Source organism: Colobus angolensis, unplaced genomic scaffold (genome assembly GCF_000951035.1).
Source record: "Colobus angolensis palliatus isolate OR3802 unplaced genomic scaffold, Cang.pa_1.0 Scaffold7, whole genome shotgun sequence".
Classification (NCBI taxonomy): domain Eukaryota; kingdom Metazoa; phylum Chordata; class Mammalia; order Primates; family Cercopithecidae; genus Colobus; species Colobus angolensis.
In genome coordinates, this window is record NW_012120709.1 from 29,430,259 (window position 1) to 29,447,030 (window position 16,772).

General features: G+C 41.1%; 1 protein-coding gene across 1 annotated transcript in view; it reads left to right on the forward strand.

Moving 5' to 3' along the window:
* The window catches only part of LOC105501151 (chromosome unknown open reading frame, human C11orf63), a 71,386-nt gene that overhangs the window by 48,331 nt on the left and 6,283 nt on the right, over positions 1-16,772 (forward strand). Inside the window, exons 5-6 of the mRNA XM_011926991.1 lie at positions 3,268-3,923; positions 9,855-10,149. Of these exons, the coding sequence (XP_011782381.1) occupies positions 3,268-3,923; positions 9,855-10,149 (951 nt within the window). The remainder of the gene's footprint in view (positions 1-3,267; positions 3,924-9,854; positions 10,150-16,772) is intronic.

The window sequence follows — 16,772 nt, forward strand, 5'->3', positions numbered from 1 at the left end:
AGACTCCGTCTCAAAAAAAAAAAAAAAAAGAAAATTTGATAGTATTAAAGATATGTAGGATCTTTTACTAATTAATATGAAAGCCCTTGCAATCAAATCCTGATTAACCTTTCCAAAAAGCTGTTAATTTGGTTTTGCCTCCAACACTGTCAATAGATCTGTGCTGCTTCTATTCATCTGAACACAGAGTTCTTCCTTACCCACAGAGAAAATTAGAGCCAATTAATATTTTTGCTTGAGATTCTCTTAATATTGTCAGATGGAATTTGTATCTCAGGCTTAAAGTACTCATGTCTTATTGTTGGTAAACACAGCAGAAAAGCGGAACACAATAGAGATTTCTCCACTTTAGAGCTGATCTCGGAGCCCAGGCACAAGTCTCGGGACTCCGTGGCTGAGTCAGGTTAACTAAGAGCAGGGGTGGCTTTTGTGTTGAAGCGGATGAACTTTTTGGTTGCGATCAGAGCAGGCATTGTCCCGTCTGCTTATGACGTGTGAAAGGAAAAGTCGTAAAAGAGAAACAACCAGGTGCTGCCTTTCACAGGGTTGGGGACAGAGTTCTCTTGGGTGGCACAGTATGAATGAGCATTACGTAATAACTGAGGATGAGTCCTACTAAGAAATGATCATCCCAGCATTAGGCATCAGGATCCCCCCATGCTAACACTCCATGTGTGACGCAAACACCTACTGCCATTAAGCAGTTATTCTAAGTGCATGGAGTATGTACTGATTGCGAGTGTTAGTAACAAAAGAACCCCAGTGAGAGCAGGATGGAATAGAGGATTTCAGTGCTGATGGAGATTAAATCGTCTGAGAATGGCTTTGTGTATTAACTTCAGGGAACTCAGGTCTTGCCACCTAAAGAGTGACACCTGATGCCCCAATTGTAGGGTAATAAATCTTTAGTAAACCACAGATCTCAAGTAGGCTGCTTGGAAGGTGAGAAAAATCGTATTGAGCCCATAAATGGCTTCCTTTCTGGGGACTGAAATGCCATCTCTGGGCACTTATATTTATGTGAATAGAAGATTTAACACTTGAGACAATTGAAGTTTCATAAAATGATGAGTCCTTGGCCTTGTTGTCAAAGCGCCCTGTGAAGTGTGCTATTGTGATCTGGATTGTCAGCAGCAAAGGTAATAACGTGATTAGGATCAAGTGGTAACCCAGGATTTCAGATCTAGTACCCAAGAAATTTCTGAGAAGTAAGTATTTTCTTTTTTGGTGAAAATTAAGAGAGAAAACTAGGGAAAGTACATTTAGATGGCAGCATCCTGGTTACTTCTCTAGTGAGTTAAAGGCTGAACAAATATTGAAAAGAATGACATTATCAGCATCAATTAATATTTTTAAGTCACAGTCAAGGGGGGCATTTTTGACCTTCATGAACAGCGCTGCCAGTCATAAAAAGAGCTGCTATGTTCCATGACCACACCTATAACATTGTAAAATAGCAATTATTTTCTGGATCCATTACAAGAAAGGATTTTCTTGGCGCTATGTATTTGCAGAACCTTCCTGCCCACATTTCCCCAAGTAACTCAATTTACTGCATGAAAGGAATACCTGGAATTTGCCTGGAATACAGAAAATAAATTTTCCCTTTTTTTGGAGCACCACAAGTAAAACTTTAAAGTATGTAGGAGCTAATCAGAGCCTGGCCAATCCCCTCGAAAGCTCAAATTCTCAAAAGAACAGCTTCTAAATTTCAAATTAGAAGTCGTTATTTCTTAAAATGTTAAAATAATCAACATTATCATTATAACGTGATTTCACTAGAAATAGAACACTGCTTAATATTATACAGGAATAGGATGAGTCTTGGTGGTTGTATCAGAATGTATCAGAAACGAGAAATCAAAGCTGAACTCTTTTTTTTTTTTTTTTTGAATGGGGGCTCGCTCTGTGGCCCAGGCTGGAGTGCAGTGGCCGGATCTCAGCTCACTGCAAGCTCCGCCTCCCAGGTTTACACCATTCTCCTGCCTCAGTCTCCCGAGTAGCTGGGACTACAGGCGCCCTTCACCTTGCCCGGCTAGTTTTTTGTATTTTTTTTTAGTAGAGACGGGGTTTCACCGTGTTAGCCAGGATGGTCTCGATCTCCTGACCTCATGATCTGCCTGTCTCGGCCTCCCAAAGTGCTGGGATTACAGGCTTGAGCCACCGCGCCCGGCCCAAAGCTGAACTCTTATCACAGTAATTTGATCATTCTTTCTAGCAAACTAAAATAATCATTCATCCAACTGCTGCATTTTTCAGTTAATGTTTTATAGATATAAGCTAAAGAGATTTTTTAAATGTATGTGTTCAGAAAGGAAGAAATATATTGCAGTTATATAACACACTGATGCATATGGTCATCCTACTGTTTTCAGTAAGCATTTAATCATTCTTTGCAAAGGCCTCTTAACTCAGCCAGTTTTTCGCAAAGTAATGAGTGCTTTATTCCTTGGAAAATATTTCTAAATGGCCAGAGCACAATATAGTTACATAGTGTATCTATTATACCAGGAGTACATTTTGTTGTTAGGAGACTTTGAAAAGCATAAAGACTGTTCTGAAATTGAAATATTTCCCCCAGATGTTTGATTGCCTAAGCGCAGGCTATATTGAGGAACAGAAGCAAAACAAGCCTTGTGGTTTCACAGATGTCCTATCACAGCACAGACGCTTTTATAATCCTCTGAATAAAATCTAATTTGTTTCATCTGGTGAAGAGGTCATTTCTAGCTTCTGACCAGCATGGGTAAAAAGATCTGATCATCTGAATTGTATTTAATATTAGATTTGTACTTGGTTTATAAAGCAAATTATTAGTGCTTTCTGGTTAAGATTTTAAAAAATATTCATGTTACTCAAAATAAGCTTATATATTGTGACGTAGATTCGCATTTGTACTCTCTCCATATCTCTCGAAGTAAAGCTTCCCCACCCCATCCCCCAAGTTGGCGACTTTTAAGTCAAAGACTTAACTTTTAAAACTTAAACTTTTAAGCCAAAGACTTGTCCTTAATATAAAGCCCGTTCTAAGCTTTCTATTTCTTTCTAGGCTTATAATACTAAATTTCCAGGAGGAATCACTCAGTTATTAACTCTCCAATGCCCTGAAATTAGGAAAAAAAAAAAAAAAAAAACCCCTCTACTTTTTCTGTATCTGCTTTCAGTTCTATAGTCAGCTTCCCAGTCTCCAATTTGAAAAACACTAATTTAAAATTTGTGAAGAGTGCCAGTCTTCTGATTTTACATTAACTAAAAATATCTCTCTAGAATTACCAGGAACACTGGTCTCAATATGAAAGCACAAAATCAAGCAGTGTACCAAGAGGGCAGCCTTCTGAAACAGTGAATGACCATCAACCTTCCAGAAGACCAGCCAAGCCCAAGATTCGAAAACAGCATAAACACCAAAATGGCCTGAAGTCTTTCACAACGGAAGAGGTGACTGCCAGTCGGGAGAACCAGAATAACCCTCCCAGGCAGCAACAGAACCAAAATAAGCCTCTTGATACTTCACCAAAGCCTGAATCGATTGTGATTATGCATGCCTCTAACAATGATGTACAAGCTTCAAGGGCACTTAGGAGCCAGAATCTCAAAGAAACCTCCAACACATTTGCTCCACCAAAACAGGCTTTTGACAAGGTCTTATATAAAAAGTCTACTGCATATGACTCTGGACTGAATGTTAATAAAGAAAGAGGACGCAAAGACCAAGAAGAGAAAAGATTTTCATACCAGCAGCTACACACCCTTTCTGACATGGATTTGAATAACCTTAATGAACTTTCTAAGAGACACGTGCTCCTGAGGCAGAAAGGCTCTCAGTTGGTTTATCACAGAGATGTTCATGGATCAACTGGAAACAAGAAACAACCCAAACAGCCTTACACAGAGACAAAATACAAGAACTTAGAAATGTTATGGTAAGAATTCCCTTTTCTCAAGTGGTTTTCTAGAGGAGAAAGGAGAGACTGCTGCAGAAAGACTGGAGAGGGAGAAGGGCAAGGGGAATTTATAAGGATGGCTAGGTGAGAAGAAGAGTTCACTTGACAACTTCCTTAGCTCTGATTCCTGCCTCAAAGAGTCCACTTTTTTTTTTTTTTTTTTTTTAAGACAGAATCTTGCTCTGTTGCCCAGGCTGGAGTACAGTGGTGCAATCTTGGCTCATCACAACCTCCGCCTCCCGGGTTCAAGCAACTGTCCTGCCTCAACCTCCCAAGTAGCTGGGATTACAGGCCTTCACCACCATACTGGGCTAATTTTTGTATTTTTAGTAGAGACGGGGTTTCACCATGTTGGCCAGGCTGGTCTCAAACACCTGACCTCAAGTGATCCACCCGCCTTGGCCTCCCAAAGTGCTGAGATTACAGGTGTGAGCCACAGCGCCCAGCCAAGACTCTACTTTTGATGGATTTCTTTTCCTCTTCCCTGTCTCCTCTATTTTTCCCCTGTAGTTAAACTAGAAGTTGGAGGGAGACAAGGACAGAGGGACCCAGTCAAAAAGCATCAGTGTTTTTTTGAGGGCTGCAAGTAATGTTTGGAGGAAACAAATGATCTCCAACATTATCTTGGCCTATCCTGAGAAAATAATCTAAAATACAGAAAAATAGGCACATACAAAAAAAAATCATCATTTATAGAAGTGACCTAAAAATCCAACAATAGGGAATGTTTAGGTAAATTATGATATTTAGTATCATGGAACCACTAAAAATTATGGTTATGAGGAAATGCTTCTATAGGAAGAAAATAGTAAGGTACAAAATTACACCTTGGGTTGAATGACACTGGTGGAAAAAAAATTACATCTAGAGAGTATGAGCTCTACTGTGTTAAAATATGCACAGAAGAAGAAAAATTCACCAAAACATCAATACTAGTTATCTCTAGCAAGAGAGATTGGGATTTTAAAAATTTATTCTCTATATTTTCAGAACAGTTCAAGTTCCCTACAATGTAGATGTGTAACTTCTATAAACAGGAGAATAAAAGTTATTTTAAAAATTACTTCAGGCACCATTTCTTGGTATACTTCAATTAAACATCCTTTCTACATCCCTAACATGCTGAATATAATGCTACAGTGCTAAATGCTATACAAGGTGCAAAAGAAGTATGGTGTGTGAGGCCCCTTCAAGGAACTTACTTTCAAAGTAGGGAGACAATTACTCCCTTGTGAGGTGATCAAAGAACATTTAAGTGCTACACTTGGTGGTATGGAATGTAGATTCAAAAGGCTTAAAGTTAGCTTCCTAGAAGAGATCGTGATAAATAGCAGACATCTTTGTCTTTTTTTCTTGATTTTAGAAAGATTGTTTCTAACACTTTTACCATTAAAAATAATATTTAGTTTTTGGTAGATTGATAGATGATAGATAGGAAATTTCCTCCTATTCCTCTTTGCAAATAACTTTCAACATAAGTGGGTATTTGATTTTATCAAATACTTTTTCTGCACTTACTGAAACATTTCTCCATTAATCCTTTAATGTAATGAAATATGTTAACAGGTTTTCTGATGACGCACTGTCCTTTTATTCCTAGGGTTAACCCAATTTGTCATACTGCATTTTTAATAAGTTGCTTGATTTGATGTGTTAACACTTTGTTTAAGATTTAACATTTTCATATATATGAAGTGAGACTGGCTTATAATTCTCCTATCTGCCAGTGGCCTTGACTGGGTGGATTATCAAGAAAATACCAGCCTTATAAAATGAGTTGAGGACTGTTTCCTCTTTTTGCATCCTCTAGACACTTTATATACAATTGGCCTTATCTGTTACTTGAAGGTTTGATAGGATTTTCCTCTGAAACTATTGGGCCATAAGTGGGTTTCGTTTGGCTTTTTGTTGTTGTTTGTGAGCAGATTTTAAACTCCTGATGCATTTACTATAATCATTATAAGACTTTGCAGTCTTTTCATTTTCACTTTAGTCAGTTTAATAAATTGTATTTTTCTAGGAAGTATTTTTCTTTTATGCTAAGTTTTAAAATGTACTGTCATAAAACTTTTTGTAGTATTTAAATAACTTTAATATTATTCCACCCTTATTATATCTATAATCATGTCCCTCTTTTCATTTCCTTTGTTTTTTTTTTAATCTTTTTGGCAACCTCAACTTCCTGGGCTTCTTTTGCTTAATTTTCTCTGTACATATAGTTAATTGATCCTACACTTTTGAGTAGCCTCTTAGTGTAAGTTTCCGTAAGGAGAACCACATCTGGCAATTTCTCAATTCTTGTCTCTTTCTCGGAGCTTGACTTTCTAGACTACTTTCTTTCTCTTTCTAGACTTGCTACGCAGCTGTCCTCCTAAGGATTCCCTTTGCCTTTCTTCTGATAGGATTCTCTTTTCAGTATCTCACATTGTCCTTAGTTTGTTTGAGCACCCCTTCCGGTGATTTTTTTCAGATTGAAAATGTGGTCTAAGGACAGGGGACAGGGTGATGGTCAGTTCTCAGCGTGCCAGTGTCTTGTGCCACACTTGTTTTCTGACTGCATTCCGCTGTTGTTGTGCTCATATTATCCTTGAGAATCTCCATGTCCTCATGGAGACTCTCTTCACTCTTCTCCTTCCTGTTTTTTTACATCCCCGTTCTCTTTCTTAGTTTCCTGTCTGATTTTCGTAGAGAAAATCCTCCACTGCTTGAGAAGTGTTTTGAGATCTTGCTGAAATTATCTTTCTTCTGCCCTTGCCCCTGATTGGTAGCTTGGCAGAGATTTGTAAAATTCTTGATTGAAAATTGGCCAGGTACAGTGGCTCATGCCTGTAATCACAGCACTTTGGGAGGCCGAGGCGGGTGGATCACAAGGTGAGGAGTTTGAGACCAGCCTGGCCAAAATAGTGAAACCCCGTCTCTACTAAAAATACAAAAAATTAACCGGCCATGGTGGCAAGCACCTGTAATCCCAGTTACTCGGGAGGCTGAGGCAGGAGAATGGCATGAACCCGGGAGGTGGAGGTTGTGATGGGCCAAGATTGTGATGTCACCCGCTCCAGCCTGGGTGACAGAGCAAGACTCCGTCTCAAAAAAAAAAAAGAAAAGAAAAGAAAGAAAGAAAGAAAATCATTGTCCCTCAGAATTGCCTTCTTGCATCCAGTGTTGCTGTTGAGAAATCTGAAGTCACCTTATTCTTGATCCTTTATATATAACTTGTCTTGTTTTGTGGAAGCTTTAGGATCTTTTCTTTTTCTCTACTGAAGTGAAATTTCATAATAATGTGCCTTCGTATAGGTCTGTTTTCATAGATTGAGCTGGGGCTTTTAAACCTGAAAACACGTGACCTTCAGTTCTGGGAAAATTTCTTGAGTCATTTTATGGATAGTTCCATTCAACCATTTTCTGTTTGCTCTTTCTAGAAACTCCTATGATTCAGATGTGCTTTTCCAGGACTGTTATTATGATTTTGTTTTCTCTTTCCTTCTCCATTTCTTTGTAATTTTGTTCTACTGTCTGGGAGGGTTTCTCAGTCCTAGCTTCCAGTCTTTCTACTGCTATCATGTTTGCTAATTTCCGACAGGATTTTTTTGTTGTTGTTTCTGTTATTGGTTTCTGAATGTTCCTCTTTTTATAGCCTCATGTTTTTGTTCGTGGATGCAACATCCTTTTTTCTCAACATCTTCTTAGATTTTCAACAAGGCAAAATAGGCTGTAAGGGCCCTTGTGACTGAATTTTTAAGTGTTTTTAATTCCCTCCTTTGTTTCTCTTTCCTCTAGGTCTTTGTCAGTGATGTTTGTTTCTCTTCTCATATTTTACTGCCTTCCACCTTATGGCTTGTGTCAGATGTCTGGCAATGCTTGATCGTCTTCTCATAATCAAGTATGAGGGACTAGAAAGCTTACTGGAAGCTCTGAGTGACAGTGCTTGTTGACTTTGAGTACCTATAGAATGATCTGTGGGGGCCATCTGATAGGAAGCCCTCCTGTAAGTTTTAGGTCTTTTATCTTGGTGGTCAGATTTATTATCTGTGCTTGGTGCTTCACAGGCAGGAGACTCGTTGGCTTCTTCAGAATGAAAACCTCCAGTGAGCTGTGGAGAGAGGGAAGGGACAGTTGCCTAGGTGCACAAAATGGAGATGGTGATCTGGAGATCTGACTGGTTCTTTTTTTTTTTTCCGAGACAGAGTCTCACTCTGTCACCAGGCTGGAGTGCGGTGACGCGATCTCAGCTCACTGCAACCTCCGCCTACTGGGTTCAAACGATTCTCCTGCCTTGGCCTCCCGAGTAGCTGGGACTACAGGCACGCACCACCACGCCAAGCTAGTTTTTGTGTTTTTAGTAGAGACTGGGTTTCATCATGTTGGCCAGGATGGTCTCGATCTCTTGACCTCATGATCCGCCCACCTCGGCCTCCCAAAGTGCTGGAATTACAGGCGTGAGCCACCACGCCCGGACCCCTTTGAATATTATGTGTCTCAAATTTACTCTATTTTCTCCTCTAGGAACCCCAAATAGCTGTATATTAGATTGTCTATTCTAGACTTCATGCCTTTTAAACTGTTTTTATTTTACATCTTTTATCTCTCAGTGTTTCTTTCTGAAAAATTTATTCAAATAAGTTTTCCAGCATAATAAATCTCTCTTTACCTGTGTCCAAGATATGCTCTTTAATGTATCCATTGAGTTTTAAATTTCAATGATGATATTTTCCATGTCTAGAATTTCCATTTGGTTCTGATTAAACCTCTCTGTTCTTTTTCCAAAATACAGGATTTTAAAATATGTTTCTTGTGTTCTTAACTTCTTTTCTCATGTCTTTACTCATCTTAAATGACCTTATGAATGTAATCTAGGATCTCTCTATCTGAAGTTCTTGGAAGTCTACTATTGCTATTTGGATGTGTGTGCATGTGTGTCTGCTGACTCTCATACTTGATAGATTATTTCCTCTTATGGGCAAGGACCTTGGATTATGAACTCACATTTAGCCACCTTTCCTGTGGAAACCTAGGCAGGCTTGGGAGGGAGTGTATTTCTCCAGAGAAGTTTTATATTTGCTTCTGCCAGATACTACAGAAGTATCCCTCATCCAAGATCATTTTTATGTTATTAGTTTCTTCGTGTTGGATTTCCATGATTATTTGGGTAAGGTAAATTTGAAATCCAAATATTGTCCTATAGATACTCACAAGAGCTTGTTGTTGCTGTTGGGTTTTTGTGGGGAGTGGGAGTTGTTCTGTTTTTCTATTCAGAGCCCAGAGACCAAGACAGACAGACTTGCTTATTGTTTCTCACGGCTGGTGAATGGGTTTTTAATGAATGTAGCTTTTAACTGAGGATGAGGATGTAGCACCTCAAGTTATAGTCTTGTTACAGCGATCTTACTTCTGATTCCCTGCCTCACACAGCACCAAGATCTTGCATATCCTATACCGGCGTTAACTATTAAAACTCACGCCTGTAGACCCAAAACTCTTGTAAAGAAAGCTATGACTTCAGTTAATCTAAAATCTGCTTTGGTTTTTATTCCTTTTGTTCATTTTGGTCTTTGGCGATTTCTATTTATGTTACCAATTCAACTATGTATTTAAAGGATGTTTAATGTAATGCAACATTTCTAGGTATTTTGCAGTGGGAAGGTCTTTGATTTTTCAAAATGGTGTTTTTTCTATTCTGAATGCACTAAACAAAAGTTCTAAATAAAATGTAGACCATCCTAAAGGAAAAAGAGGAGGAGTTTAAGATAAATAAGAAATTAATGTATTCATGAAAAGATTAAGCTAAATGCCATTAATTTGATTTGGGAGTGATAAATACATCAAGTTACTGGTTCATAAAGACTTTTATGCTAGAGGTCTTATGTATCCAGATTTTATTAATAGATTTGTGCTTTTTTTTTTTTCATTAAGGAAATTCCATTCTTCTTCTGACAGCCAGCCCATTAGAGCTTCTCCAGATTCATGGCTCACCCAGATAATGGAGCAGCATCAGCAAGCCTTGGTGCAGCTGACCGACGTGCAGCCCAGTGAAGGGGCCTTATCCAGCATCACGCTTCCACCTATACTGTCAAGGGTGGAAAGTGAATCCCAACTCAGTTCAGAGAGAAGCCAAAGAAACCAAGTGAAAATTAGCCGTAGCAATTCTGAAGGCTATCTGTTTCAACTGGAAAAGGGAAAAAAGCATAAGAAAAGAAGCAGCAGTAAGGTAATAAAAGCACCATTTTACCAAGTAACCCTTCAATTTTGAGAATACAGATGGACCTTTATTTAATTATAGCCCTGGAACAGGGATGGTCATTACTGAGTTGCTGCCACACTGGGTGGCCCAGAGTCCTAAGGAGTTTCTTGCTCCTGCCCCTGCTACTCCCTGGGGTTTCCCTCCCTTTCTTTCTAGAAGTTGTTGCTGCCAGGGATGCCCATTTCTCCCTCCTATTCAAGTCATCTTGGTGGGAGGTCTCCATTTGCAGAGTGGCAAAACTCCTTTCATCCCCAGCTGAAACATCCCTTCCTCCGAAAAGCTTCCATACTCCACCCCAAACCCCGTGCTAACCTGAGTCTTCACGGTTATTAAATCATTTCTTCCCAGCTCATTCTCATATCTTAAAAAGCAGAGAAAGTGGGGTTGAGTGAGTGAAAGCGCTTGTTGCCATTGCATTTTTCCCACCATCCGCCACCATGAGAACTCATCTTGGCCCTAATCTCACCCCAACTTCTGCAGTAAAATGCCTGGGCTGGCCAGTGATTGAACTTTCCTCTCAAACGTTAGCTGACCTTTACTGAGTTCTTTGTCTCAAATAAATTCACCGTTACTAGCATCTTGGTGCACTTAAATCTTTTCTCTTAGGGCCTACATGATTTAACAAGTAAAATTGGAGGCCCAAAGTAGACAGTTTTCAGTAAGAAATGAAGGAGCGTAGGAAGGAGACTTTTTATGTCCTGTGTATTTCTCTTCTGTCACTGGCAATAAAAAGCCCTCAGGAAAGGTCACTTGCTTCCAGTGTCAAATAATAAGGAAAAAGCTAGAAAATGCATTCTGTTTTACAGGCAACAGGGAAAGGCCTGGTTGAAAGCAATAAGCCTCTGGTGAGTTGGGTTTTCAGGGAACAGACCGAAATGGAGATTTGCATGCAGGAGGTCTATAGTGGAGCAACCTTGGGAACCTCCCCTTTAAGGGAGTGAGGGAAGCGGGGCTGGGCAGGAATGGGCTGTGATGCAGACACAGCAGTAGCCTTGGCCACGGTTCTGAGAGTTCTAAAGTTGGGATGGCCCTTCAAAGGCAAGGGGCCCAGGCTTTTGTTCTCCCATGCCGGCCTGCCATTGGATAGTGACTGCCCCTGGGGAAGGGTGGTGACTTTGGGCACAGCAGCTCCGCGTGACTGAGGCAGTGTTTAGGGAGGAACTCAGCTGTGAGCCCTCAGCAGACTACACTCCCGGCATCTGGGGAAATGGGTGCCTCAGTCCAGAAGGGCCTCCACTCTGAGACAACCTGAGAGGAATTAAGCAAATGATTTCTAAGTTGAATTCAGTTTGTTATTAAATAATTTCTAGGCTGGGCGCGGTGGCTCACGCCTGTAATCCCAGCACTTTGGGAGGCCGAGGTGGGTGGATCACCTGAGGTCAGGAGTTCGAGACCAGCTTGGACAACATGGTGAAACTCCGTCTCTACTAAAATACAAAAATTAGCCAGGCATGGTAGTGGGCGCCTGTAATCTCAGCTACTGGGGAGGCTGAGGCAGGAGAATCACTTGAACCCGGGAGAGGGAGGTTGCAGTGAGCCGAGATTGTAGCATTTCACTCCAGTCTGGGTAACAAGAGTGAAACTCTGTCTCGATAATAATAATAATAATGATTTCTACATGCCTATGTTGGGAAGGCAGATATGTAAATGCTTATTATGTTGCAGTATAATGTTGTAAGCAAAAAACAAATAATGATATTAATTAATAATAAAAGTGATAATAATAATGTAGGCATGCATGGGGAGCACAGAGGAACATAAAGGAAAACTGATATCCTGACCTGGGGTTCAGGCAAAGCTTCAGAAGATAATTCAGAACTAAGTCTTAGAGGGTGGTGAAGAATTGGCAAAGAAGACTGCAAGAGCAGACCGGGCGTGGTGGCTTATGCCTGTAATCCCAGCACTTTGGGAGGCTGAGGCAGGTGGATCACAAGGTCAGGAGTTCGAGACCAGCCTCACCAATATGGTGAAACCCCGTCTCTACTAAAAATACAAAAATTAACTGGGTGTGGTGGCAGGCGCCTGTAGTCCCAGCTACTTGGGAGGCTGAGGCAGGAGAATTGCTTGAACCCAGGAGGCAGAGGTTGCAGTGAGCCAAGATGGCGCCACTGCACTCCAGCCTGGGCGACAGAGCAGGACTCCATCTCAAAAAAAAAAAAAAAAAAGACTGCAAGAGCAATTCAGGCGGGAGTACCAGCACGAACAGAGGTGCTGAAGCTGTAACATGGTGCATGCTGGGGATGAGAGCATTTCAGGTCCTTGTGACTAAACCTGGGAGGCAAGGAGTGTTGAAAGATGGGAGCAGAGTGGTGGATAGGGGCCAGGTCTTAGAGGATCTCGTTTTCCATTCCAAGAAGTACTTTTTCTGTAGGCCAGGGGGGATCATGGAGGACTTTTAAACATGGTTGGATTTGTATTTTAGAAAGGCAGCTCTGGCTATGGTGTGCAGGGCAGATGTAAGACATCCCAGAAAGTGATGAGATTAGGAAGTCTGTGGATCCTCAAGTGGGGCCTTTAGAGAAAAAGATAAGGGGTGGCCTCAAAGAGAAGGGGAAGCTGGCCTGGAACAGGCAGCAAGAGGTACTAACGAGAAGAAAAGGAGGATGTCTTGGGGCTGAGATAGGACCCCAGCCCAATCCTGCAGCTCCCATCTTGAGCCCATCTGTGTACGCGGGTCTTCAGCTCACATCCCTAGAGTTCTTACCCCAGCTCCTTCACATACCCACTCCTGGGGGCTCTTTGAACTCCTCAGTCCAACTTCACCCTCTCATGTCTTCCCGTCTACTGGGGACGGGTCCCCATCCGTGCCCACACTGTGGAATCCACAACTAGTGACTTGGAGCTGGGAGAATCCCCGGTTCTGCCGTAAATAAGGAGAAAGGTGTTTCTTTTTTCTTTTCTTTTTTTGATATAGAATCTCGTTTCGTCGCCCAGGCTGGAATGCAGTGAAGCAATCTCGGCTCACTGCAACCTCCATCTCCTGAGTTCAAGTGATTCTCCTGCTTCAGCCTCCTGAGTAGCTGGGATTACAGGCACGCGCCACCACGCCCGGCTGATTTTTGTGTTTTTAGTAGAGATGGGGTTTCACCATGTTGGCCAGGCTGGTCTCGAACTCCTGACCTCAGATGATCCACCTGCCTTGGCCTCCCAAATTGCTGGAATTATAGGTGTGAGCCACTGTGCCCAGTCACAAATGTGTTTTTTTAATCACAGGTAACTTCTTTTTCCACAGAAACATCATTATGTGGTAGTTAGGCTGGAAGGTATTATTAGTACTGTTTTCAAGAGTTTTGTGACTAAAGTAGGTTTTGAAGACTTGACTAGGAAGCTGCACATCATCCGTATTATTTCTACAGGGATATGTATTCAGAACACATTTTCGAGGTGAGGACAGCCTGTTCACTGCAGTACATATAGATTACCAGGGCCTAAATTTAGCTCAAACACACTAGCCCACAAGGGAATCTTCTAGGTTAGGGTTCTTGCCAATGATGGGTTGTTGCTGAAAATGCAAGCTTTTGAACTCAATTCTCACTCGGCAAGATTTAGAGGAAGCCATGGACCCATTCATTCCTAGGTTCTCATCTCTGTTCCCAGTATCTCTTATGACTTGGACAAGTTATTAATGCACCTGAGCCCTCTTTTCTTCATCTGCAGAATTATTCTTTCTTTTTGTAGATTTGGTGTGATATTAAGTGAAATAATGTATTAAAACCATAGCTTAGTCCCTAGCAAAGAAGGGACATCAACTAAATGTTAGTTTCCTTTCCCTTTCCCCTTCTTTTAGTTGATTGAATTTATGTTTCACGGAGAAAAATAGAGGAAAGTACTCCGACGACAGTGTGTGTCACCAGAAATCTAAGCGCTTGGGAGGTCAGGGGAGAGGAAGGAAAATTTGCAGTTGCTGCCTTCCCAGCCATCTTTCCAACTGGGAACATCCCCCTTCCTGCTTTCTATCAGGAATGTTACAATCTATATATCCATTTTCTCAATCCAGCACCTTCAGCTTACATCTGACAAATTCACAGAAGTGCTCTTTGTCCTTTAAGATATTCCAGAAGCTAAAATGACTTAGAAATGAGCTATTTGTGTAGGACAGCAGGTAGTCAAGGCACCAGACAGAGGGGATCATTATCCAGGTCATGGCCATTTGCTGGTCACATCAAATCTTTCGGTTTCCAAGGGAATTGCCCTGAATCACATGAAAACTTTGAGGATTTGTAAAGATAATAGGCCCAAGCACCCTTCCTCTTCTCCTGACAGTTCTGTTGTAACTGAGTTCTGAATGCCAGGCATTGTCCATGCCCATGCCATGAAATCTAGACATCAGGCCGTCAGGGATCAACGGATGACAAACGGCATAAAAATATCTGTCGCAACCCACCACGAAATGACTGCTTCAGGAGTTTGCTGACAGCTAACTCTGCTGAGCTGAAGTAATTAACTCATGTGTTGGTGTCACAGACAATCTGGGCATTGCTGCTTGACTGCTTCTAAGAAGGGGTTTATTTGGATTAAGTTTAGCAACTGCAGAGCAAATTTCCTTTACTTGCTGTTCCACAGTATTTGAGGCATTGTTTTTTGTCATGTTTTTCAGTAACTTTCTCACACTTACACATCTGAGGAATTTTCTGGAGAATAGCTCTGCAGTGGCCCCCCAGCAGGGTACCACCTTTCAGAGTTGAAACAGGTCCTGACAGAACAGTCAATGTCATTTCCAATCAGGGCACACTGTGTCCCAAGTTTGCAATTAAAAACTGCTGTCTTGAGAAGAACTGTGGTTAATTCCTGGTACAAACCTTGCATCAGGAAAGTCCTATGCCATCATCTACTAAAGCGATCAAGTGTGAACACCAGTGCAGAGGGGCTGGTCTGGCCTTAACAATCCTCAGATGGTGCCAGACTCGGTCGATGCCAGCTCGTGTGTGTCTTATGCAAAGACCAGCAGCAAATCTCATCAGGGATTGGTTGAGAGCATGCCTGCATTTTCCGATTTGTTCCCCTTGTGTTTGGAGACTTAACAAGACTATCATTGTTGATTTACTTTTTTTTTTTTTTTAATATTGTGCTACTATGACCTTTTAGTCTTGTAACAGCCATGGAGAGATAAATCAAAGTGAATTCTGGGGGATTATTTTTACTATAAAAGACTTTTGAGGAGCCAGAAAGTAGATTAGTGGTTGCCTAGGGCTGGAGGTGGAGGGGGCAAAGGGAGTGACTGCTAATGGGGACAGGATTTCTTTTCAGGGTGATGAAAATGTTCTAACATTGGAATGTGGTGATGTTTACACAACTTGGTGAATATACTGAAAACCATTGTATTGTACAACTTCAAGTGGGTAAATTTTGTGGTATGTGAATTATATCTCTATAAGCTGCTAAAAAGACTTTTGATGGAGAGAGATCAAACAAAACTGCACCTCTGAGAACAAATCAAGATTACTTGCGCCAACCTTAAGTAAATCCAAGATTTTTCATTGCCAGTCACCCAGAACAAACTCCGTTAGGAGCCATCACCATCCCTTGAGAAAAGTCCCTTTGCTATAAGGACTTCATCCATCCTGTAAAGGGATCAGCAGCACTTGGAGATCACCCTTTGGGCCACACTGTATCCCTTCATATGGAGGTGTAGTACTAGACCCTGGCTCTGTTTTTCTGTGATAGCCAACATGTTTATTGTAGGTGATACTAAGAACTGTGGCTGGAGAGCACTGGGCAATTATTCATGCTTCACAATGTGTCTTTTGTAAGCCAGTGGAATGATTAGAAGTTAAGCTGCTTCAGACTTAGGATGTGATTTGTGAGCACTGATCATTTCTTTCTCATCACCTTTGGACAAATTGGATTTACGACTTGGATATGAGCAGGCGTTTTTTCCTTCCTTTTAATTATTGGTTTACTTTGGCAAATAGATAGTAATTCAGTGACTGCAAAACAGCCATACAGATGGCATATGTGAGAGAAAGAACAAATTTTCAATTGTGAAATATAAGTTGTCTGAGTTCATTCACCCACTGAAAATTAGTAAAGGTTTTAAAATGTGATAATACCTAGCATAATCAAGGTTTGGACAAAAAAAGCGATCTTATGGCTCCATTGCTAATTAATTGATGGCCTTAAACATATTCATTTTATTTCAATAATTCTGCTATTAACTTATCTCAAAGAAATAATCAAGTAGCCCAGAAAAATAATGCTTAACCTAGGACAGCTTAAATGTTCAACATTTAGAGGAATAAACAGTCCCACAAAACTAGATGATAGAATGTTATGCATAAAACTCACATTAAAAAATATATATACTGACAGAAAAAGGTACTGTAGTACTAAAACGCTTAGAAAAAAATAAGAATTTGGGCTGGGCGTGGTGGCTCACCCCTGTAATCCCAGTACTTTGGGAGGCCCAGGCTGGCGGATCACCTGAGGTCAGGAGTTCAAGACCAGCCTGGCCAACATGGTGAAACCCTGTCTCTACGAAAAATACAAAAATTAGCCAGACGTGGTGGTGGGCACCTGTAATCCCAACTACTTGGGAGGCTGAGGCAGGAGAATTGCTTGAAACTGGGAGGTGGAGGTTGCAGTGAGCCGAG